Genomic DNA, 26,122 nt, shown 5'->3' with positions numbered 1-26,122 from the left:
AGTAATCCACTGGAATGAGGTTGCTTGAACTCGGGAACCACTATGTAAGTTTGGTCGACTCGTCTAGACACCAAAAAATGTCTCATTCAAATGATTTAGGACCTGCGCTGACGTGTGGGGACCATAGCCATCCAGAACTTCTTTGACAGAGCCATCCCAGACGTATTTAGCAATAGGTATGAACCAGTTGACTGTTTCCTACAAGGCCAGCAGGGGCATTCACAGCATACCGTATTTTTGATGTTCAGGTTAGCATCATCCGTGGCGGCTATTCTTACTTGTCCTGCTATCCGTGTCCTCTGCAGTATCGCAGGCTTACGCTTATTCCACAACACAGCCAAGTTACGCCGCAGCCGTCTTTCTTATAGTGAACACTCGACGGCTGCCCCGCTAAACACGGCCGCCAGACGGCGACCGAAGCGCCAGCTGCGGTCGCTGGCCCCACGGACCCCTCTGCTACGCCGGCCACGTGGCAGGAATTATCCTGGCGCCGGGGGCTGCACATGGGCCGGCGCACGGCCCTGAGAGGCGAGTGGGCTTCCTGGGCCAGGCGACAAATGCTTATAGATTTCGAGCCCACTCGGGAACCGTCGCCATTCTGCCACCGCTGCCCGAGGCAGCTTTCTCGTCCCAGATCCTACCGTTTGGCCGTTCAGAAGAAGACGGGCCCGAAATTAGTGGCCGACCAGCAAACTTGCAATATTTCAAGGTTTGTTCTTGATTCGGCTTCGACATGCTTAGAATATTTTACTATCGTGAGCTTTGACTCATACATGTGCCTTCCTGGTTTTGTTTCTGCACGAACTTAATTTCGAATTTTTGTCTTCTTCAAAGCAAAGGCCTTTTGCCTGAAGTACTGTTGTGTCCAAAGCAACAGAGTTTACTTCGTTCGCGACTGTCTCAAGCCATCTTTCTGAGAAGAAAATTTTTTTCTTAATTCAGATAAACTTGGTTTTCATTGTATACTTAGTCTTTTACTTTTTGCCCATCTGCTGCGGATATTTTAGCTTCATCCTTAAAGATTATGAAATGTAGGGCATCAAACTACTTATTCCATTGTTGCCGCAACCACTGACGTAATACTTCCCGCTGTGCAGAATCCCACCCACTCAGTGCAAGGGCCTCTTTCAAAATAAGGGTGCGGCTATTGCTTGCCGAGTCATCGCGATACTATACTGAACCAAACATTCATCGCATGTGTAAGCGACTGCTACTTTTAGTGACCGTTTCGACATGTGTCAAACCTTGTACACAAAAGGTGTGTTGGTCCTCCTCATATTACCACGTCCCTGTTTCATGAATGCAGCGAACCAGTCTCCTATAACAAGCAACTCAACAGACGTAAACATTCAACGCGATGCATAATTATTGTTGCAAAGTCGTTCCCCGGTCATCCTTTTCCCAGCAAGGGAATTTCTAAATACCTCTCCGTACACGAGCTGGATGTATGCCAGCTTAGAGAAAAAGCACAAGCACTGCGCCAGTGTACTGTCCAGCTCTGTGACTGAGACGAATACACCTTTGTCACACGTTTGTATTTTGAGGCGCTTGGAAAGGCATTGCTATCTTCTGGACAACGAGCGGGCGATAACCGTATCATGCGATTCGTACTTGTTTAGCCCTGTACTTGTACTCGCTGCTACAGTGGACAAGCGAGACTCCCGCTGTTCAAACTTTTGTCCAGGCATCCGGATTTAGGGCTTCGTGGTTTAACCAAATGTCGGTATGGTCCCACTGGAAAGGCTACGTTTGATTTCCTCTCATATCCACACCCGATCCGAGCTCGTACTCAGTCTCGAATGACCTAGATGTCGATGGGACGTTAAGTCATAACTGTTTGAGCCTTTCTTCGTTCCCTTACTTTTCCCACAGACATTTCACAGCATTTTCACAATTTGCAAAGTCATGGCAGTCGTCGCGTTCCAGTGTCACAACCGCCTACCAGGTGGCACTGATGCACTGAAGATCATGACTGGCGTTGCCAGTAGTTCAGTTGGTGAGATCCCCGTTCAAAATAACCCGTCTTCCTGGGAAGCACCTGGTCCGAAGGTACCGAGAAAAAAACAGCATCAGAGTCTGTTGAGTTTGCCACTAAGCTGCAGCCTTGCCTAAAACGCTTCTTAAATTAACTGGTCTCTCTTATTTTCCACTTTCGTGATTCAAGCTTTGCCTTTTGTTGAAACTGAAATTCACTTGTCTCTCTTCGCAGTATGCCACAATTTCCACAGGTTTCACAATTCTGCCGTAACTGATAAAACCGTGCCCTAGGCTTCGAACTAAAAAGCATGAAACTTATCAGAGCTTTTATATTTAAAAGTAAAATACAAGTTTTACTAGTTTAGCTACAATTTATTCACAATATAACGATTCTACTTCAATTTCAACTAGAAAAAACTGTCCATGGATGAGGAATGAATCAGACATATTCACATGACCCAATCATTGTGATTTACGTTTTCTACTGTTTTTTCCAAGCCACTTCGCAGAATGAAGGGTTGTTTCCTACTGACAGTGTATGGTCAACACCTTGCTAGTGCCTTCTGTAGTATTAAATTTTGTGAAAGTAAGTAAATTTGTATGGTTAATGTTTAATATCGTTATCGATACTGTCATTCATATTTTTACTTCAGCAGTTTTTTTTCATCAATGCTTTGGTATTTATACGTTCACGTCTATACTTCGCAAGGCAATGTACGATGTGTGGCCTAGGTACATAATAGGCTTATATCGGAAATATTTTTTGTCCTTACTCTTCCGTTTGTGAATGACAGACAAGAAAAAATTGTCGGTAGCGCTCCGTATATGCACGAGTTTTTCAAATATGACACTCGTGATCATAACGTGCAACACAAGTGCAGGATATTAATAGGATTTCTTGATTTGTACTGAAACGTGGGCTCTCGTAAGTTTTAGAGTAAATTCTCTCCGTAACGATAACACCCTGTTCGTAGCTTGGAGTTTTGTTGCATAGTAACTGGGCGCTCGATATCTGACTAAAAAAGCCATGACAAAGCTCACAAATGTTCTTTGAATTTTCTCCGCTTCTTCAATTTCGCAGACGTCCCAGACCGATGACCAGAACCAAAAACTAGTCAAAGGAGAGTCTCCTACTTGTCCTCCGTAACGGATGAAATTCATTTACTTAGTTTTTTTCCTCTGAACATCTGTCCGACATCTGCGTTCTCCACCACTAGGTTTATTAGGGAATTCCACCTTAAATCAGCCCGGACACATATTTCTACCGGGCGAGGTGGCGCAGTGGTCAGCACACTGGACTCGCATTCGGGAGGACGACGGTTCAATCTCGTGGCCGGCCATTATGATTTAGGTTTTCCGTGATTTCCCTAAATCGCTTCAGGCAAATGCCGGGATGGTTTCTTTGAAAGGGCACGGCCGACTTTCTTCCCCGTCCTTCCCTAATCCGATGAGACCGATGACCTCGCTATTTGGTTTCTTCCTCAAAACAACCTAACCACCCCAGATATTTCTATGTACTTAACGACTGTAACTGATTGTTGTGATAGGCGACAGTTTGCGAAGTCATACGCTATGGAGATTTCTCGTCTATTATCTATAACATTGCATTTATTTATATTGTAGGTTAACTTATAGACACTGTTCCAAACGCTGATAATCCACAAATATTCCTGAATTTCGTAACAGTTTTTCAAAGACGAAGTAGTTCTGTGTAGAGCTATGCTGCCCACAGACCACCTCAGACAGCTGTAGATGTTTTTTCCGCTTTAGAAAGAAGCTGTAGATATGTAATTAGAACAGTTTTTACAAAGCTCGCTTTATGCAAAAAAGAATAGGAGGCATATTTATTTAACTAACAAATAGCTTTAGAGGAAGAAAGTTTCTACAGTTAACAAATTTCGTACAGTTTTCAATATATTTTAGGTAGTTCTTGCAAAACACAAAATTTTTGGTAGTTCATGACTACTGGGAGTAGAAAAACAGTTTTCTTTTACAAAATTCGCTTAATGGTCAGTCTATATCAGTGACACCTCAATATCAAATACTTGTTGTTTACATTAAAGTTTTAAAATTATATTTCTTTTTTCTCTGCTACGCAACTCCACAGGTCTCTTCATCCGCATAAATACTTCATTAGCTGTGATGATTTCATATTCCTCACCTCTTGCAGAGAGTATGTCATTGTAGAAACAGGTTGCTTTCTTAAGAATGGCAAGAAAACGCTTTAGCTTCATTACATTCTTCTTCTTTTGTCAAATTCTGTGGTTCATTTAGGAAATAATGGCAGCATGTTTGAACAAAGAAATGTCTTTCTTTAATACATCACAACATAAATTTGATCCAGAGAAATACGTCGTTTTAATAGCACATTGAATCTTACCATTGATTTTTTGTAAGTTATTGTTCGAACATCCCTCATTTAGAAAGGCAACGTAGGCTTCAGTATTTCTTTAGCAATCCGTTCGAACTCGTAGGAAAACCAGTCTTCTCTCTTCTCCTCACATCAGCACCTTTCCAAACTTCGCTAGAATATTCCTGTATTCACAAGGGGATATGATCTCTTCTTTCTTCCGATTTTCCTTCTCAACTCTATCGAATACAAGAATCGGTGGCATGAAACTATGTCCACGAATACGAAAATAGCGGGTAAGTTCAGGGAGCACTATAATGCGTTGCACAAAACGTACCAGCATATAGAGCATTGCAGAATTCATGTTCTGGCTGGTGCTCGAATTTGAAAAAATCCCAAGTTTCAATCCTCTTTTATCAATATTAATCCTCTCTTCAAAATAATGTAAGATAAAATGTTGTAGTACAGATGCGATTTCATTTGTACCTCTTCCAGCTTCTGCTTCATACCAAATGTATTGAAAAACGTCATTAGTACTTTGTTTTGGTTCATGTATCATCACGGTCAGGCTATAGAACCATGTCTGTCGGTTGTAAAAGACTTCTCCAATAGAGATGGGTGGCAGAAGTTCATTTTGATGCACATCAAAGACAACTTTTACAATGTCTTCAAAGTATTCGTTCATTGTGTTGTGGGACTTCTTTGCATGGAATTTATGCAAGCTCTTTTCTCGGTATTCTGCCACTTTTCAGCTAGAGTTCCTTGCATTTTGAACAGGTGTCCCTACGAGGGTTACGAAAGCCGAGAATGAAAATCTTTTAAACACTGTTTTAAATAATGACACACAACAGTTTTTATTGCTGCTTGTCTTTGTTCTTTGCAATAAAAATTTCATATTGTATTTAAATTTAATGTTGGGGACAAATGTAACCTACTCATTTTTCTTTCGGTATAATGACACTTTCTGCATTTACACTTCCAAATGTGCTATTTCACTTGTTTGTTCATAACTATATATGCTTGAAATGCTCTTATGTCACCTTCTCGTTCTTGTAGTGCAGTCCCATGTTCTTGATAGCGCCGAGCAATCAAATCTAAGTGATCCCGCGATACACCTACTATTTTTTGAAATGTAACAATACAAAATGTTACTTGGGATGCATCTCAAAAGTTTTATCTTAAACCTAATACAAACTGATTTAGAACCCTTAGCTTCAGTGGCATCTACAACAATTCTAGCTGATGCAAATATATCCGTCCACGTTATGACAGAAGGAGTGCATCTTGCTTGTTCCTATCTCCTGAAGAATACAGTAGATTACTGGAATAAGATAAGTCAGCATAAGAGAGTTTGCCTGCGTGGCAGTCTTCCCTCCACTGTTGCTTGCCTCACTCTTTTCAGCTTGTCGGCAGTCAATACCAGACGCTAAATTTGGTTTTGAATATCGAGTGATTTGCTTTGGAGATGTCTGATTGCTTCTTTTCTCTTCTTTTATAGACACCACGTGTTTCACTCACAGAAATAGTATATTCATTAAATAACACAAGTGCAGTCTTTTACACTTAACTGCCATGAAGTGACGGAACCTGGCAGACAATTCGTGTAACAGCTATCACCTCCAAACGTAGTTTAATACTGCCCGCGCATACTAAATAGACTCCCAGCGCGGTGCTGTTGGTAGCTCCCTTCAGCCACCGCGCCGATTCTCAGCTTAGTTGGCGCGCACGGTAATTCGCTCTGCCATTTAGCCCCAAGCAGAACAATTACATCAGGAGTGCAGTAACACAGTCAGAAAAATATTTGTTCTGATATTTAACACACGTTAAACAAATTATGAGAAAATCCAGCAATATTTCTAACGTCCTTAACGAACTAACAAGTTGAGGCTACGGCGTGGGATCAAGGGTTCACTTCAAACTTTGTACAACTTTAGTTGGCAGTTACAACAACAGGATGTGCAAATAGGAAGGTACACTACTCTGGCATTTCCGAGAAAATAGCAAGAGAAGTTTTGTGCGTCCATTATGTAACTGATGTATCTATGTGAAGGCTGCGGTAGTAAAAAGTCTTTATGGTCAAGTGGTTAACTTTCGTGCTTTGAAGGAGGTCGTGGACGGAGTAACATTCCGAATCCCGCTTACACTTACTTTTGATCTTTTTTTTTTCATCACTGCTCACGTTATTTGATTTGTATGACATTTGAGAGGTGATATAATAAAATAAAGGCACGTAAATTTTCATGAAGTTGTAATGAATTTCGTATGGTATTTGACTATTTATTAGTTGTAATTAAATTTTCGAGGACGAAGGACAAGCTTGGAAAGCCCGAGTCAAATCTCGATAAATAATGATGTGAGTGACATTATTCACAATCAGTAATATACACACATATTTTTTTTTTTGCATCACCTCCGTTCCTACAGTTCCGGAATCTGTACAGAAAATTGTAATAATGATCAACATAAACTCATTTATCCCCCTTTTTATTGCTCATGAAAACCACACATTGCATGTTGTACCACCATACAGCGAGACCTTCAGAGGTGGTGGTCGAGACTGCTGAACACACCGGTACCTCTAATACCCAGCAGCACGTCCTCTTGCATTGATACATGCCTGTATTCGTCTTGGCATACTATCCATAAGTTCATCAAGGCACTGTTGGTCCAGATTGTCCCTCTCCTCGACGGTGATTCGCGTAGATCCCTCAGAGTGGTTGGTGGGTCACGTCGTCCATAAACAGCCTTTTCAATATATCCCAGGCATTTTTGATCGGGTTCATGTCAGGAGAACATGCTGGCCACTCCATTCGAGCGATGTCGTTATCCTGAAGGAAGTCATTCACATGATGTGCACGATGGGGGCGCGAACTGTCGTCCAGGAAGACGAATATCTCGCCAATATGCTGCCGATGTGGTTGCACTATCGGTGGGAGGATGTCATTCACGTATCGTACAGCCGTTACGGCGCCTTCCATGACCACTGGCGGCGTACCTCGGCCCCACATAATGCCACCCTAAAACAGTAAGGAAACTTCACCTTGTTGCACTCGCTGGACAGTGTAAGGCGTTCCGCATGACCGACGATTGTCTGGTTGAAGGCATATGCGACAATCACTGGTGAAGAGAACGTGATGCCAATCCTGAGCGCTCCATTCTGCATGTTGTTGGGCCCCTCTACCTCGCTGCACGGTGTCGTGGTTGCAAAGATGGACCTCGCCATGGACGTTGGGAGTGAAGTTGTGCGTCATGTTCGCGTCTTAAGACGACGTCCTGAGGCTGCACGAAAAGCATTATTCAACATGGTGACGTTGCTGTCAGGGTTCCTCCGAGTTATAATCGGTAGGTAGCGGTCATCCACTGCAGTAGTAGCCCTTGGGCGGCCTGAGCGAGGCGTGTCATCGACAGTTCCTGTCTCTCTGTATCTCCTCCAAGTACCGAACAATATCGCTTTGGTTCACTCCGAGACGCCTGGACACTTCCCTTGTTGAGAGCCCTTCCTGGCACAAAGTAACATTGCGGACGCGATCGAACAGCGGTATTGACCGTCTAGGCATGAAACTTCCTGGCAGATTAAAACTGTTCACCGGACCGAGACTAGAATTGAGGACTTCTGCTTTTCGGGGGCAAGTACAATATCCTTTCTTCCAGGAGTGTTAGTTCTGCAAGCTTCGCAAAAGAGCTTCTGTGAAGTTTGGAATGTAGGAGACGAGGTGCTGGCAGAATTAAAGCTGTGAAGACGGGTTGTGAGTCGTGCTTCGGTAGGTCAGATGGTAGAGCACTTGCTCGCGAGAGTATAGGTCCCGAGTTCGAGCCTCGGTCCGGCACACAGTTTTAGTCTGCCAGGAAGTTTCATATCAGCGCACACTTCATTGCATAGTGAAAAATCTCATTCGTATAGGCATGGTTGAACTACAATCAACACGAGCCGTGTACCTCCTTCCTGGTGGAATGTTTGGAACTGATCAGCTCTCGGACCCCCAACCATGCGCTGCTCATGCATGGTTGTTTACGTCTTTTGGCGGGTTTAGTAACAGCTCTGAACAGTCGAAGGGACTGTGTCTGTGATACAATATCCACAGTCAATGTCTATCTTCAGGAGTTCTGGGAACCGGGGTGATGCAAAATTATTTTTGATGTGTGTAGTAAGTCACAATGTACCAGACCACAAGAGTAATGTACATTTACTCGTCGGTTGTGCTCTCGACATTACACACTAAATATGGATATTTGTCACACAAACATGGAAAACATAAACTAAACTTCATGCGAATACACGTGGATCTTTCATTATATCAATTTTTGAAACTAATCTTTCCAGAGTAGTACACTTTACTAACAGCACATTATCTCCTTTTAATAGCCCACTAAAGTTGTACATGGTTTGAAGTACATCTTATAACATCCCAGCTCCCTCAACCAAATTATAACGTCCCAGGACTTTCTGCACCAAATTATAACATTTCAGCTCCTCAACACCAAATAAAACGTTGCATTAGGAGGTGTCTGCTTCGTGCAAAAGGTCTTGAGTTCATATTGACGACAACAAGTAATTCTTCATTACAGACGTTTATTTACAAACAGAACTGACAGACTTCACAGACTCAACAACTGACTCTCCGAGCCAACCGCACTGCATATCCGAACTGGCAACTGACAACTCCTAGGTGTATTAATATCTTTCCAAACAATGAGAGTCTTTAACAATGTTTTGTTTACAATACGATAGCAATTCACGACCCAAAACTAAATTAGACACTACAGAATTTTAGTACAGATTAAAGTAAGTAAAAGGATCAGTACATATAAATTCTTACAAGCATAATTTCCAAATAGATTTTATAACATTTTTCTACCAGCTTCTGGATAACCTTCACCAGATTTGTACCGATGTTTCCAGAAATATCTTGACATTTGATTCTGGATATTTCTTGAGTGATTTAGAACAACTATTTATATGTAAAATGATTTAAATCGTGTTTCAAAACGTAAATAAATCTTTCTAGCAATATTTCTTGATACAAATCGTCCCTCGAAACTAGGCTATGAAACAGTTTTCACAAGTTTTCGTATTTTTGCGATCACAATATAGAACTTCTCCATAGAAAGCTCCAGAAGCGTGCACCAAACGCTCGTTCACAGACTTTCTCTTTAGCTGGTGAGTTTTTAAAAGTATCTTGTCCCTATTACACGAAACAATCCAGCTCAAAACTGATAATTTATACAATTAATCAGAGCTACAGCAAACAGTGAGTCTTTCTTTTACAAAATGAAATATAATTACAAAATTGAATGAAAATAGGTTACTAACACTAATATATATTTACATTAATTCTATTTTTGTTCTTTCTGTGCAAAATGTCCTAATATTGACACAGTACAATATTTAAACATCACCAAAGTTTCCCTTTACATTTTGCATATCTGTATCGACATCCCCTAAAAGTCTACAGTATCGAATACTTCAATATGTCCCAATATGTCCTGTAACTACTGACGGCCTTGGGAGAGCCAGTCATGACAAAACTCTACCAGCTGGTGAGCAAGATGTATGAGACAGGTGAAATACCCTCAGACTTCAAGAAGAATATAATAATTCCAATCCCAAAGAAAGCAGGTGCTGACAGATGTGAAAATTACCGAACTATCAGTTTAATAAGCCACGGCTGCAAAATACTAACGCGAATTCTTTACAGACGAATGGAAAAACTGGTAGATGCAGACCTCGGGGAGGATCAGTTTGGATTCCGTCGAAATGTTGGAACACGTGAGGCAATACTGACCTTACGACTTATCTTAGAAGAAAGATTAAGAAAAGGCAAACCTACATTTCTAGCATTTGTAGACTTAGAGAAAGCTTTTGACAATGTTGACTGGAATACTCTTTTTCAAATTCTAAAGGTGGCGGGGGTAAAATACAGGGAGCGAAAGGCTATTTACATTTTGTACAGAAACCAGATGGCAGTAATAAGAGTCGAGGGGCATGAAAGGGAAGCAGTGGTTGGGAAAGGAGTGAGACAGGGTTGTAGCCTCTCCCCGATGTTATTCAATCTGTATATTGAGCAAGCAGTAAAGGAAACAAAAGAAAAATTTGGAGTAGGTATTAAAATTCATGGAGACGAAGTAAAAACTTTGAGGTTCGCCGATGACATTGTAATTCTGTCAGAGACGGCAAAGGACTTGGAAGAGCAGTTGAACGGAATGGACAGTGTCTTGAAAGGAGGATATAAGATGAACATTAACAAAAGCAAAACGAGGATAATGGAATGTAGTCAAATTAAATCGGGTGATGCTGAGTGAATTAGATTAGGAAATGAGACACTTAAAGTAGTAAAGGAGTTTTGCTATTTAGGAAGTAAAATAACTGATGATGGTCGAAGTAGAGAGGATATAAAATGTAGACTGGCAATGGCAAGGAAAGCATTTCTGAAGAAGAGAAATTTGTTAACATCGAATATAGATTTATGTATCAGGAAGTCGTTTCTGAAAGTATTTGTATGTAGTGTAGCCATGTATGGAAGTGAAACATGGACGATAACTAGTTTGGACAAGAAGAGAATAGAAGCTTTCGAAATGTGGTGCTACAGAAGAATACTGAAGATAAGGTGGATAGATCACGTAACTAATGAGGAGGTATTGAATAGGATTTGGGAGAAGAGAAGTTTGTGCCACAACTTGACTAGAAGAAGGGATCGGTTGGTAGGACATGTTTTGAGGCATCAAGGGATCACAAATTTAGCATTGGAGGGCAGCGTGGAGGGTAAAAATCGTAGAGGGAGACCGAGAGATGAGTACACTAAGCAGATTCAGAAGGATGTAGGTTGCAGTAGGTACTGGGAGATGAAGCAGCTTGCACAGGATAGAGTAGCATGGAGAGCTGCATCAAACCAGTCTCAGGACTGAAGACAACAACAACAATGTCCTGTAATGTTACAATCTCTAATCCGAAAGTCGTGGTCTCCTATTGTAAGGAGCATAAAGCAAATTTTGAAAAAAACTCTTACATACACATGTCCGAATTTTGCGAAAAAAACCAGGCTGTATTCTCTGTTTTGTAAGGAAGGAATAAAAAATGTTTTGCTACAGGCTAGTAGAGGAAGCTGAACAGTATGTGTTAAGAAAAAACTATTAAAATGCATACAGCGAGTGTTGCGAAAACAGTCCGCAGTTGTGTGTACCATAACGGTTTATTACGTTCGTAGTAAGCCCAGCAGCATAAATATAAAATATCCGCTAATAGAAAAGTGTCTGAGAAATCGACAGTACAGGAAGTGCGTGCAGGAGACGCAGAGGAAGAAATGGTGGAGAGGACTGGAGCGAGCGCCGGCACTCACCCGTATGCTGCGACGGATCCGTTGATGCGTTCGGCCCGCACCTTGAAGTGGTCGAAGACGATCGTCACCTGCTCGTTGGGCGTCGCCTCGAAGTCGTACGTGCAGTTGATGTCGTTGGGGTAGTTGGAGGGGTAGCGCGGCGAGTTGAAGTCGCCCTTCTTCCTGCTTGAACTGCGGTACGTGAAGCGACAGCTGCCGTCGGGCGCCGCCGTCCCCGGGATCTTGTACTCTGCAAGATGGAAATGATCGTATGGCATTGTTGGCCGGGAGGCCCCACGCGGGGGAGTTCGGCCGCCGTATTGCAAGTCCTTTTCAGTTGATGCCACTTCGGCGACTTGCGGGTCAATGATGATGAAAAAGATGATGAAGGACCCATAACACCCAGTCATATGCCGGGAATCGAACATTGTACTCAACAATGCATGTGCAATAGAGCAGCAAGAAGACAAGGCGACGACGATATGTGTTCACTTCTATTTTATAGTTGTAATAGTCACTAGAGTCCACATATCAAATAGTTTTTTTTGCATGTCCCATATACCACAACTACTATGTCCCGCTATGATGTACAAAGTGTCAATTAGTTTAAAAATGCACTACAAATACTCAGTGAAAAATATGGCGACATGTTGACGACTTACCTGATTGTTTTTTTTCATTACTCTTACGCTATGTTTTATTTTTTTCTGGTATTTCAGCTTTTGCAATGTGTTACTCCAGCCAGCCCAAACAAATACTTTCATGCAAAGCGTCAATTTGTTACCCGTTACAAACAAAATGATATTTAAAGCGGAATTTTATCGTGTTCATCCGATAGAGCGGCCCAAAATTAGCCTAGTGCGATATTATTTTGATCAGTATGTATTAACAGGGACAGTAAAACACGAGGAGTAACCAGTACTCCAGCAGCGATTGAGTAGCAGTAGCGAGAATAGCAGTCAGTGCGGGCCAGGGCGGTGGCGTCGATAGTACACTCCTGGACATGAAAAAAAAAAACACATTGACACCGGTGTGTCAGACCCACCATACTTGCTCCGGACACTGCGAGAGGGCTGTGCAAGCAATGATCACACGCACGGTACAGTGGACACACCAGGAACCGCGGTGTTGGCCGTCGAATGGCGCTAGCTGCGCAGCATTTGTGCATCGCCGCCGTCAGTGTCAGCCAGTTTTCCGTGGCATACGGAGCTCCATCGCAGTCTTTAACACTGGTAGCATGCCGCGACAGCGTGCACGTGAACCGTATGTGCAGTTGACGGACTTTGAGCGAGGGCGTATAGTGGGCATGCGGGAGGCCGGGTGGACGTACCGCCAAATTGCTCAACACGTGGGGCGTGAGGTCTCCACAGTACATCGATGTTGTCGCCAGTGGTCGGCGGAAGGTGCACGTGCCCGTCGATCTGGGACCGGACCGCAGTGACGCGCGGATGCACGCCAAGACCGTAGGATCCTACGCAGTGCCGTAGGGGACCGCATCGCCACTTACCAGCAAATTAGGGAGACTGTTGCTCCTGGGGTATCGGCGAGGACCATTTGCAGCCGTCTGCATGAAGCTGGGCTACGGTCCCGCACACCGTTAGGCCGTCTTTCGCTCACGCCCCAACATCGTGCAGCCCGCCTCCAGTGGTGTCGCGACAGGCGTGAATGGAGGGACGAATGGAGACGTGTCGTCTTCAGCGATGAGAGTCGCTTCTGCCTTGGTGCCAATGATGGTCGTATGCGTCTTTGGCGCCGTGCAGGTGAGCGCCACAATCAGGACTGCATACGACCGAGGCACACAGGGCCAACACCCGGCATCATGGTGTGGGAAGCGATCTCCTACACTGGCCGTACACCTCTGGTGATCGTCGAGGGGACACTGAATAGTGTACGGTACATCCAAACCGTCATCGAACCCATCGTTCTACCATTCCTAGACCGGCAAGGGAACTTGCTGTTCCAACAGGACAATGCACGTCCGCATGTATCCCGTGCCACCCAACGTGCTCTAGAAGGTGTAAGTCAACTACCCTGGGCAGCAAGATCTCCGGATCTGTCCCCCATTGAGCATGTTTAGGACTGGATGAAGCGTCGTCTCACGCGGTCTGCACGTCCAGCACGAACGCTGGTCCAACTGAGGCGCCATGTGGAAATGGCATGGCAAGCCGTTCCACAGGACTACATCCAGCATCTCTACGATCGTCTTCATGGGAGAATAGCAGCCTGCATTGCTGCGAAAGGTGGATATACACTGTACTGGTGCCGACGTTGTGCATGCTCTGTTGCCTGTGTCTATGTGCCTGTGGTTCTGTCAGTGTGATCATGTGATGTATCTGACCCCAGGAATGTGTCAATAAAGTTTCCCCTTTGTGGGACAATGAATTCACGGTGTTCTTATTTCAATTTCCAGGAGTGTATATAAAGTCATGTGAAAACGGAGTAGATGCGAAAAGTTGTTAAAATGTATATTATTTCGAAAGTCCTTTTAGTACATTTATCCAACTGTGAGGCAAGACCGTCAGTGCCTTCATGGAGGTCTACAGGATGAAGAAAAAAGGTTGGTATGCAAAAAAGGTTGGCATGCAATTCCTCATCCCAATGCAAACAAAAGTGTATCTATCAAAACATAGCCCCACCAATAAGTTAAAATAGAAATGCGGTTTATGAAACTAGGCTCTGGCCACGGAATAACTGCTTGCTGCGTGGCCAAGAACAGGTAGCACAAACTTTACGCTGCGCCAAAGTTGTCCCATTAGCTCAGTGAGACGAGGCATGTGAAAACGGAGTAGATGCGAAAAGTTGATAAAATGTTTATTATGTCGAAAGTCCTTTTAGTACATTTATCCAACTGAAACTAGGCTCTGGCAACGGAATAACTGCTTGATGCGTGGCCAAGAACAGGTAGCACAAACTTTACGCTGTGCCAAAGTTTTCCCATTAGCTCAGTGAGACGAGGCAATTCTGTGATATGCAGAATCGCTGATGTTCGAATCGCGTTCGCGACACACACACACACACACACACACACACACACACACACACACACACACACTAATGTACAACTAACACACACACACTTAAGGCACCAAACTGCATCCAATTTACACCTCCATAATGCGTTATCTTGTGTATTTCTTTCTGTTAATGTTACCTTTATTCAAACATTAAGTCAGAACATGATTTTCTTACAGACGAAAACGACCACTCTGTTTCGTCCATGATACAACTACAGCCAACAGAAAATAATAGTGCATACAGTAACTTCGTCTGTATCCGGTGAGGTACAAAAAACACAGTAGATAGGCTGCACTAGATGGCACATTATGTTTGGCACGATAATTCCTTTCTGTACGTTTAACGTCCAGGCTTACTTTTACAGAGCCGGTGCGTACATGTACGCGCGACATTCACTTTAGAGAAGATGTTCACAGCGATCACCGTCCATTTGCAGACACTTTGACGCACGTTGGGTCATACCTTCCTAGACTCTTTGGGACACACATGAATCCTTCACTGCCAAGGCAGCATGCACACGAGCTATTAAGTCGTGTACAGCCATGGGTGGAACACTATAAACTTGTTTCTTTAAACGGCGCCACAAAAAAAAAAAAAAAAATCGCTAGTGTTCTAAGGTACAGGGAACGTGGAGGTCGGAATACTGGACCTCCACGACCAATCCATTTCCCTGGAAACGCCACATTTAAGTAATTAAGTACATTCATTCCAAAGTCGGTGCACCACCTTGCTGAAACCATAGCTGTCGCCGAGCGTCAAATGGAACGTTTTCTAATGCGTCAGGCAAAATATTGCAAGGAAACGTAAAATACAGGGGCGCATTCACCTTGATCCGCAATAGATAAGGGCCCAAAAGTACTAGTCCCACGATTATAGCCCACAGGTTTATGCCAAAGCGTGTCTGAAAGCTATATTCACAGGGTTTCGTCCAATAACGGCTGTTGTGGCTGAAAATACCTTCGCAAGCGAAGCTAGATTCGTCAGTCCGTATCACGTTATTTATGAGATATTCGTTACCTTCCATTTGGTTTAAGAGTCATTCACAAAACCGCAGTCATCGAAGCTGTATTCTGGCCACTATTGTTTAATTAATGTGTAATATATAATACGGCACAGATTTTCATCGTGCTGCATTTTAACAAGCACCCGTTGAGGTATCTGGAACTGTCTTGCCATATCACAGGTACTTTGGCAAGATGGTCGGTGAATGATTTCAATAATGACGTCCCCTGTTTGCAGAATACCTCGAGTCCTTGAACAACCTTTGTCCGTTACTTGTGGACGAAGAATACCAGTTTTCTGAAGGCGTTGCTCCAGGCGAAAAAAAAGCGTTCTTTTCAGGATAACGCCTTTGAAAGTACTGTGCAGCATACACACGAGGAGCAGCAGCAGCATCTTGGTTATCGGATGCAACCAGAACCAAAACCACATCGACGTCTTCATCGTTTGCGTACCCTTTCGGGAAGATGCCGTACATGAACTTTATAGGAAGAGTTACGGTTGTGCACTGCGTGGTTAGTAGACACATGCATTCGCACTGTCTACATATATACTCCACTAGCTACCAAGCTGTGTGTGGCGGAGGGCACAATTGGCGCCAAAGTCATATTCCCCACCCTCCCTCCCTCCTGTTCCACTCGCGATCGCGCGAGGCAAAAACGACTGTCTGAAAGCTTCAGTACGAGTATTTCCCTTATCTTTGAATGATCATCATTACGCGATTCGAAAGTTGGTGGTAATAATATATGCTCTACATCCTCGGCGAAGATTGGATTTCGGAATTTCGTGAGCAGCCCCTTCTGTTTAACGCGTCGTCTATCTGCAAGTGTGTCCCACTTATAACTTTCTATGAGATTTGTAATGCTCTCGCGATGGCTACGTGTACCAGTCACGAATCTTGCCGCTCTTCTTTGGACCTTCTCAATCTCTTGAATCGGACCCAACTGGTAAGGTTCCCATACAGACGAACAATACTCGTAGACTGGACGAACTAACGTATTGTAAGCTATTTCCTTTGTTGAAGGACTGCATCGCTTCAGGATTCTACCAATAAACCGCAATCTAGAGTTCACCCTACCCGTTACTTGTGTAATCTGATCATTCCATTTGAGATCATTTCGAATAGTCACACCCAGATACTTGATGGATGTTACCGCTTCCAAAGACTGATCATTTATTTTGTACTCATACATTAATGGGGATTTTCGACTTGTTATACGCAGTAGGTTAACTTACTAATATTGAGCGATAACTGCCAGTCATTAAACCACTCATTTGTTTTCTGCAAATCCTCATTGATTTGTTCACAACTTTCGTGTGATACTACTTTCCTGTAGACTGCAGCATCATCGGCAAACAGTCTAAGGCCGCTGTCAATACCATCAACCAGATCGTTTAGGTAAATAGTAAAAAGCAGAGGACTTTTACGCTGTCGTGGGGTACACCTGAAGTTACATTTGTTTCTGTTGAAGTTACCCCGTTCACGACGACATATTGCTCCCTGTCTTTGAGAAAACTTTCTATCCAACCGCACATGTCATTGCATAGACCCGCGCACTTTTTGTAGCAAGCGACAGTATGGAACTGAGTCGAACGCCTTACGGAAGTCGAGAAATACGGCATCAACCTGGGGGCCGGTATCTAGAGCCTGTTGTATATCATGCACAAAGAGGGCCAGCTGTGTCTCGCATGACCGCTGTTTCCTAAAACCGTGCTGGTTTCTGCAGATGAGATTCTCAGAGTCTAGAAAGGTCATTGTGTCTGAACAGAAAATATGTGATAGGCTATTGTCATACGACAAGATGATGTCCTGCTTATACACGACGAGAACTAGGGAACGGCCGTCTAAAAAAAGGAACTTGGCGAGCATTCGACCTACAGCTCTATGGTGGATGCGGGTTTGATGTTCCAGCAGTCTACTTAGTGAGCTACGACGGCTGGTATGGTATTGCGGTGTGATACATGTCCCTCTGAACATTTCCATGCGACGCATGAAGTATCAGTCTTGCCAGCTCTTCGTTTACGTATATATCTTTTGAAAATGAATCAGATGTGATTTTGTCATGAATTTGAACGAGGAATCGCATGCTCACCTTCAAGTGCGACGTTTTTCTTTACCCTTTATTTGCGGTTGCCTTCGGAACCATGTTTTTACCCAGCCGGGCACCTCTTCGTCCGAAGCAAATCGACGACCACGATTGTCTCTCTTCTTGGCTCCAAAACTGTGGAAATCGCATGGGGAGAGATCTGGACCGAATGGACGCTGCATGATGGCTTCCAAGCGAATCTTCTACAGCTCCGAGAAACTCATCATGAACATTCTCTTTGACTCTAAGGGCTGCTGCTCATTGACTTTCTAGAAATACACCGCCACAATCAATGCACAGCGGTACGTGGACACTATGCAAAAACTGAAGCTCACCTCCAAGTCCAAACGCCTAGGAATATTGACGGATGCCATCATCTTACTGCATTACAATATCCGTCCACATGTTGTCGAGGTTATTTCAACTAGGCTGCAGAAGTTTCTTTGTGAACTTCTTAGACACGCTGCCTGCAATCCCCATCTCTTCTCAAGTTATTTCCATATTTTTTGAGCCCTGAAGGAAGACGATCGTTGCTGTTGATTTGCTTCGGACGAAGAGATGCACGCTTGGGTACCATCATGGTTCCGTAGGCAACTCAAAACAATTTTCCATGAAGGTACTGACAGTCTCAAAGCCGGATAAACGTATTAAAAATGATGGTGATTACTTTTGAAATAATCAACATTTTACTTACTCTTTTCCCATCTGTCTTGTTGTTATTTGAGTGAACCCCCAACGTCACTGACTAATTTTCGGAGGTTTTTCAGCGGTATTTTCTGAGTTTTTTTTTTTTGGTACTCATGACCGGTAGTCTCCTGTGGCTCATTGGGGAGTAACAATGAAATTACGAGGGTGTGCTGAAAAGTAATGCCTATGAATTTCTTATGTGAAAAATCTTAAGGGTTTTTAAATGACAGAAACTTTGTTAATATTTTACATTTTTATTTTTCATATTTATTTCTCAACATAGTCACCCTGGTGCCTAACACACTTCTCCCAACGCTAGACCAGTTTGTGAATACCGTCACTGTAGAACGTTTGACTTTGTTGACGGAGCTATAACCTCAATTCTGCTTACATCATTTCATCATTATCAGAGTGAAGTCCTCGAATGTGTTGTTTAAGTTCTGGAGAATTGGATGGGGTCAAGTCGGGACCGTCCGCTCCTGGTAGCTGAGTGGTCAGCGCGACGGAATGTCATACCTAACGGCCCGGGTTCGATTTCCGGCTGGGTCGGAGATTTTCTCCGCTCAGGGACTGTCTGTTACGTTGTCCTTACCATTATCGTCATTTCATTCGCATCTACACTCAAGTCACCGAAGTGACGTCAACTCTAATGACTTGCACCAGGCGAACGGTCTACCCGACGGGAGGCCCTAGCCACACAGCATTTCATTTCATTTCATGTCGGGACTACGGAGCATGATTCATGACTTGTGTGTCGTCTGTCACTGTCATACTGAAGCAGAATGTGCTCCATGTGTGTGTGTTGACAAACTCTTCGAATTCGAAAATCCAATACTGCACGCTGTTTCTCACGCGTCGATGTGGTTATGTTTTACAACGCCATGTTGCACGCTACAGCTCGGAGCCTTCTAGCGGCAGTGGGCTGCGAGTATGTAGACATGAAGATTTAGAATTTTAATAACGTTTGTTTTATATTTTAGAGTTTTCACATGAAAATTCGCGTCATTACTTTTCAGCAGTCCTTCGTGTTATTTATTCGGTTTGTCACCCCAGATGCGTTTGCATCTCTTAAAATGTCTTCACAACAATGAAGAAACATCACTGTGTCTGGATTTCCGAATGGCTCAAATTTAAATATGTTGGATCTAAATTTCGTTCTTTAATATACATGAAGCACCCCGGCACTATTTCGGAGGTTGATCAGAAGTAACGGATAAACCGTGATCTCTGGTGGCTTGTTACAAAATAGAAATGGTGTGATGATTCATTCTCTTTATTAGGGAAATACCTTTATTTCAATAGAAATACCTTGAAAACAGGTAACAAGCCTGTAATACGCAATCAATAAATCGTACAACGTGAAAAAAAACAGTACATTATGATGTGATTGCCGTCGCTGTGGGAACAGCACGGCATAGCATCGGTCTGTGGCAATTCCACTGCATTCTCTGAACTCATACATGAAGTGAATATTGGCCAACTCTTCATTAACATCTTATCATACTGTTCTGTATCAAAGTTAACGTACAACTAACACTGTCTTAAAAACACAGTGAGATACAATGAAGTGCCAAAGAACTGGTATAGGTATGCGTATTCAAATGCAGAGATACGTAAACAGGCAGAATATGGCGCTGCGGTCGGCAACGACTATATGAGACAAGTGTCTGGCGCTGCTGTTACACCGGTTACTACTGCTACAATGGCAGGTTTTTAAGATTTAAGTGAGTTTGAACGTGGCGTTACAGTCGGCGCACGAGAGATGGGACACATCATCTCCGAGGTAGCGATGAAGTGGAGATTTTTCCGTTCAACCATTTTACGAGAGTACCGTGAATATCAGGAACCCGGTAAAACATCAAATCTCCGACATCGCTGCGGTTGGAGAAAGATCGTGCAAGAACAGGACCAACAACGACTGAAGAGAATCGTTCAAAGCGACAGAAGTGCAATCCTTTCGCAAATGGGTGCAGATTTTAATTCTGGGCCATCAACAAGTGTCAGCGTGCGAGCCTTCAACGAAACACCATCGATATGGGCTTTCGGAGCAGAAGGCCCACTTGTGTACTCTTGATGACTGCTCGACACAAAGCTTTGTGACTCACCTGGGCCTGTCAACACCGACATTGGACTGTTGATGACTGGAAACATATTGTATGGTCGGACGAATCTCGTTTCAAATTGTATCGAGCGGATGGACGTGTATAGACATGGACACAAACTCAAGAATCGCTGGAACCTCCATGTCAATTGGGGGGCTGTTAACCCGGTGGAGGCTCTGTAATTGTGTGGGGTGTGTGCAGTTGGAATGACATGGGACCCCTTATATGTCTACATACGACTCTGAGAGGTGACGCCTACGTAAGTATCCTATCTGATCACCCGAATCCATTCATGTCCATTGTGCACTTCGATTGAATTGGTCAATTTCAGCAGGACAATGCGACACCACACACCACACGTCCAGAATTGCTACCGAGTGGCTCCAGGGACACTCTTCTGAGTTTAAACACTTCCGCTGGCCACCAAACTCCCCAGATGTGAACATTATTGAACATATCTGGAATGCCTTGCAACGTGCTGTTCAGAAGAGATCTCCACCTCCTCGTAGTCTTGCGGATTTATGGACAGCTCTGCAGGATTCATGGTGTCAATTAACTCCAGCACTACATCAGACATTAGTCGACTCCATGCCACATCGTGTGGTGGCACTTCTGCGGGCTTGCGGGGGCCCTACACGATATTAGGCAGGCGTACCGGTTTCTTTGGCTCTTCAGTGAAGAACGAGCAGCAAACCTTGAAGGCAAAGAGTAAATCAGGCCTTACTGTTGTCAAAAGCCAAGTGACATGAGTGAATGTATCGAATTGTTTCTAAACAGAACACACAGCGCATACTGTCTACACGTGCACTGCTGTACAGCTGTTTTCAGTACAATCGAGATATAAAGATAAATGGGGGTAAGAAATCAAACGAAATGCAATTAATACGTAACGAGCCTTCGGAGACTGCGAGTTCCTTTTACCAGAAAACTCAAAGAACATCCGTGTCCAAGCTCCAAAAGTTTTTCAATTGAATTCGCGGTCGGCTAGGCTGTTTAAGAAAAGCGTCATGGTTCCTACAAGGGGAAGTATAGTGAACACTAGAAAAAAAAGCTCCTATAATTATAGACCCGGAAACCAATACCCATTTAGAATTGACCTTATGCTTGTGACGAATAATGGGAATTACTTACCGATGTAGCAGAAATCTGAAAACATGGCATGTGAATTGCCACAATGTGCACTGGTAGGCCGGTGGGACTCCTTGAGCCATCATGGAGCTGAGGCATCAGGACCGCTTAAGTACCAATGTACTAACAGGAATTGTTGTTCGCTGACTCATAGGGCCAAACGTTTTACCAAATAGATTAACAGGTGATATTGTGACACCGGTTTCTGCACGATGAATTAGCAGCACTATTGAACGAGGTTACCTATCCAGAAGGACAACAATTGTGGTTTGTGCACGACGGGGCATCATCTCATTTTCTACGTATCGTGACTCACTGCAACGTTCGTTGGCGAGACACATCTACATCTACATCTACATCCATACTCCGCAAGCCACCTGACGGTGTGTGGCGGAGGGTACCCTGAGTACCTCTATCGGTTCTCCCTTCTATTCCAGTCTCGTATTGTACGTGGAAAGAAGGATTGTCGGTATGCTTCTGTGTGGGCACTAATCTCTCTGACTTTATCCTCATGGTCTCTTCGCGAGATATACGTAGGAGGGAGCAATATACTGCTTGACTCTTCGGTGAAGGTATGTTCTCGAAACTTTAACAAAAGCCCGTACCGAGCTACTGAGCGTCTCTCCTGCAGAGTCTTCCACTGGAGTTTATCTATCATCTCCGTAACGCTTTCGCAATTACTAAATGATCCTGTAACGAAGCGCGCTGCTCTCCGTTGGATCTTCTCTATCTCTTCTATCAACCCTACCTGGTGCGGATCCCACACTGCTGAGCAGTATTCAAGCATTGGGCGAACAAGCGTACTGTAACCTACTTCCTTTGTTGTCGGATTGCATTTCCTTAGGATTCTTCCAATGAATCTCAGTCTGGCATCTGCTTTACCGACGATCAACTTTATATGATCATTCCATTTTAAATCACTCCTAATGCGTACTCCCAGATAATTTATGGAATTAACTGCTTCCAATTGCTGACCTGCTATTTTGTAGCTAAATGATAAGGGACCTATCTTTCTATGTATTCGCATCACATTACACTTGTCTACATTGAGATTCAATTGCCATTCCGTGCACCATGCGTCAATTCGCTGCAGATCCTCCTGCATTTCAGTACAATTTTCCATTGTTGCAACCTCTCGATACACCACAGCATCATCTGCAAAAAGCCTCAGTGAACTTCCGATGTCATCCACCAGGTCATTTATGTATATTGTGAACAGCAACGGTCCTATGACACTCCCCTGCGGCACACCTGAAATCACTCTTACTTCGGAAGACTTCTCTCCATTGAGAATGACATGCTGCGTTCTGTTATCTAGGAACTCCTCCATCCAATCACACAATTGATCTGATAGTCCGTATGCTCTTACTTTGTTCATTAAACGACTGTGGGGAACTGTGTCAAACGCCTTGCGGAAGTCAAGAAACACGGCATCTACCTGTGAACCCGTGTCTAAGGCCCTCTGAGTCTCGTGGACGAATAGCGAGAGCTGGGTTTCACACGACCGTCTTTTTCGAAACCCATGCTGATTCCTACAGAGTAGATTTCTAGTCTCCAGAAAAGACATTATACTCGAACATAATACGTGTTCCAAAAATCTACAACTGATCGACGTTAGAGATATAGATCTATAGTTCTGCACATTTGTTCGACGTCCCTTCTTGAAAACGGGGATGACCTGTGCCCTTTTCCAATCCTTTGGAACGCTTCGCTCTTCTAGAGACCTACGGTACACCGCTGCAAGAAGGGGGGCAAGTTCCTTCACGTACTCTGTGTAAAATCGAACTGGTATTCCATCAGGACCAGCGGCCTTTCCTCTTTTGAGCGATTTTAATTGTTTCTCTATCCCTCTGTCGTCTACTTCGATATCTACCATTTTGTCAACTGTGCGACAATCTAGAGAAGGAAGCACAGTGCAGTCTTCCTCTGTGAAACAGCTTTGGAAGAAGATATTTAGTAATTCGGCCTTTAGTCTGTCATCCTCTGTTTCAGTACCATTTTGGTCACAGAGTGTCTGGACATTTTGTTTTGATCCACCTACCGCTTTGACATAGGACCAAAATTTCTTAGGATTTTCTGCCAAGTCAGTACATAGAACTTTACTTACGAATTCATTGAAAGCCTCTCGCATAGCCCTCCTCACACTGCATTTCGCTTCGCGTAATTTTTGTTTGTCTGCAAGGCTTTGGCTATGTTTATGTTTGCTGTGAAGTTCCCTTTGCTTCCGCAGCAGTTTTCTAACTCGGTTGTTATACCACGGTGGCTCTTTTCCATCTCTTACGATCTTGCTTGGCACATACTCATCTAACGCATATTGTATTATGTATTGGTCGAGGAGGTCCATTAGCCTGTCCTTCCAGTTCATCGGACCTTAAAACGTTTTATTTCTGGCTATTGGAACATTTAAAGACATTGGTGTATGCTCAACCCATCGAATATGCGCAAATGATACAGAAGAGTGTGACCAATATATGTGACGCAATCCGAATGAACCCAGGTGTATGTTAATGAGTGCGTGGTTCAGTGCGAAGATGGACTGAAGGAGTGAGGATGCGTGGTAACGATTGCAGGATTATCTGTAGTGTCTTCTACTACTACGTAACAGACAGATTGGAATGAGAAGACGGACTCGCCCAAATCTCAACAGGTATTTGTTCCCGGACATATCATTATCACAAATTTTCTTCTTTTCTTTACCAAGCCCACCTTCAGCAGCATTATGTGACACTTTACTTAAACGCCCTTGTAATATATTCACATATTTTTTCTGTGAGATAATTATGTTGGTTCAGGAGAAAAATGGAAAGAAGAGAATAGTGACTAATTGCTTCAAGTAATCTTCAGGGTATCCCAACAAAAAGGGAGGTGCGCTATTTTTACAGAGAATGAGTACCCCCTGCAGTGATTAGGCACATGGTTGGAAGACAATCTAAAGCAGTGCAAGAGGCGCACGAGGTCTCAGCCGTGTTTGCACTTCTTTTGTGAGTAAAGAGCGGTTTCTTGATTTTCTGTATAATATTACAAGGACGTATTTGGAACCTGAGAACTATTAACATTGCAGCGCGTCAGCAATCGTGAATATTTTAATGATTATAAAGAATCCGCCTCGATGCAAATAGAAACCGGACGCTGACCTAGGTTTCGGCGCGGATAATCACGCCTTCTTCGGCCTCTTTAGGCAGTTTGTAGTTTTAGTGTGTTCCGAAGAAGGCGTGGTTATCCGCGCCGAAACCTAGGTCAACATCCGGTTTCTATTTGCAATCGAGGCGGATTCCTTATAATCATTGTATTTGGAACCAGTTTTCTGTGGCAGAATTCTTGGACGCCTTGAAACGAATCAGACACATACTGGAGACAGCCTGGTTGAACGGGCAAAACAAAGCGTCTTTGATAACAGGGAAATATTTATTATAGGACAGTACAATGGCGGCCCTGTATAACGCGATCGATCTTTGGCCTTAAGTTCGCGACCAAATATCCTGATATGTGCATTAAAATCATCTACAGAGCTAGTAGCCTTTTTTTTAATTTTTTTTAATTTCAAGTAACAGTGTTGGTGTCTCATTGTAGCTCGTAGATGTGCCAATACTTAGGCAATGTTTGTCCAGCTCTCTCAGTGTAGAGTCAGCGACATCATCAATAAATGGAAGATTTTATTCTTCCCAGACGAGTCCTGATTCAGCATGTAGACTGATTCACGACATACGTTCATCTACAGGAAAGGTGGTTACCTAAACCCTCGGAACGCAGTAGAAAGAGACGAGTTTGGTGGCGGTAGGGTCCTGGTGTGGAGAAGCACCAGCTTGGAAGTATTAGTGGTTGGACGAAAGTTGCTAACGACCACGATTTTAGGAAAGAGATAATGTAACCATACCTGCGAATATTAGAAATTTGAAATTGTCCATGTCTGACCTTCATCAGATTCTCGTATAACGCCTGTCCGTAACACGCATCTTTAATGAATTCATCACAGGTGAAGATATCCGTATCATCCACGATCAGTAAGGTTTCCGGAAATGCGTCCTGAAAGTAACAGACGGATGATAGCCAGTTAGGTACAACGAAAGACGAATCAGAAGATTTCTCAGAATCCGTGAATTCAGACAACGTGGCAATTCATATTCTCTCCTCTGTTCTACAGTTTATTCGTAGCTTTCAAATGGATCGTTGTGCCACATCCACTTACAAAGTCAGCTGCTTCTTACGCCTAGTAAAAATTTGTTTGTTTTCTACGCAAACATTACATACAGCTAGACTCACAGGTCATTAGTTAATAGATGAGTCTGTAAGACCACGGCCTATTTAAACCTGATTGGTTTGTTGAGGAAGGATCGCAGCGAGGAAGTCTGTTGTTACTAACTTCCCAGAGCTTGATAACTTTCCAGCGCCTGATCACGTTTGAGTTATCAGGGGGACACACGAGGATGAAAGTAAATATCGCCTCGTTCGGGATGAAAGTAAATT

At 43.5% G+C, this 26,122-nt stretch overlaps 1 protein-coding gene across 4 annotated transcripts in view; it reads right to left on the bottom strand.

Annotated features, from left to right (window-relative positions):
• LOC126320425 (CUB domain-containing protein 2) overlaps window positions 1-26,122 on the bottom strand; it is a 1,159,067-nt gene that overhangs the window by 74,561 nt on the left and 1,058,384 nt on the right. For all 4 annotated transcript variants that reach the window (XM_049993929.1, XM_049993913.1, XM_049993920.1 and 1 more), the window contains one exon: window positions 11,662-11,890. In XM_049993929.1, coding sequence (XP_049849886.1) covers window positions 11,662-11,890 — 229 coding nt within the window. The remainder of the gene's footprint in view (window positions 1-11,661; window positions 11,891-26,122) is intronic.

This window comes from Schistocerca gregaria, chromosome 2, assembly GCF_023897955.1.
Source record: "Schistocerca gregaria isolate iqSchGreg1 chromosome 2, iqSchGreg1.2, whole genome shotgun sequence".
In the NCBI taxonomy this organism is placed as follows: Eukaryota; Metazoa; Arthropoda; class Insecta; order Orthoptera; family Acrididae; genus Schistocerca; species Schistocerca gregaria.
Note: the sequence above shows the minus strand (reverse complement) of the source record. Positions and strands in the feature narration are given on the sequence as shown.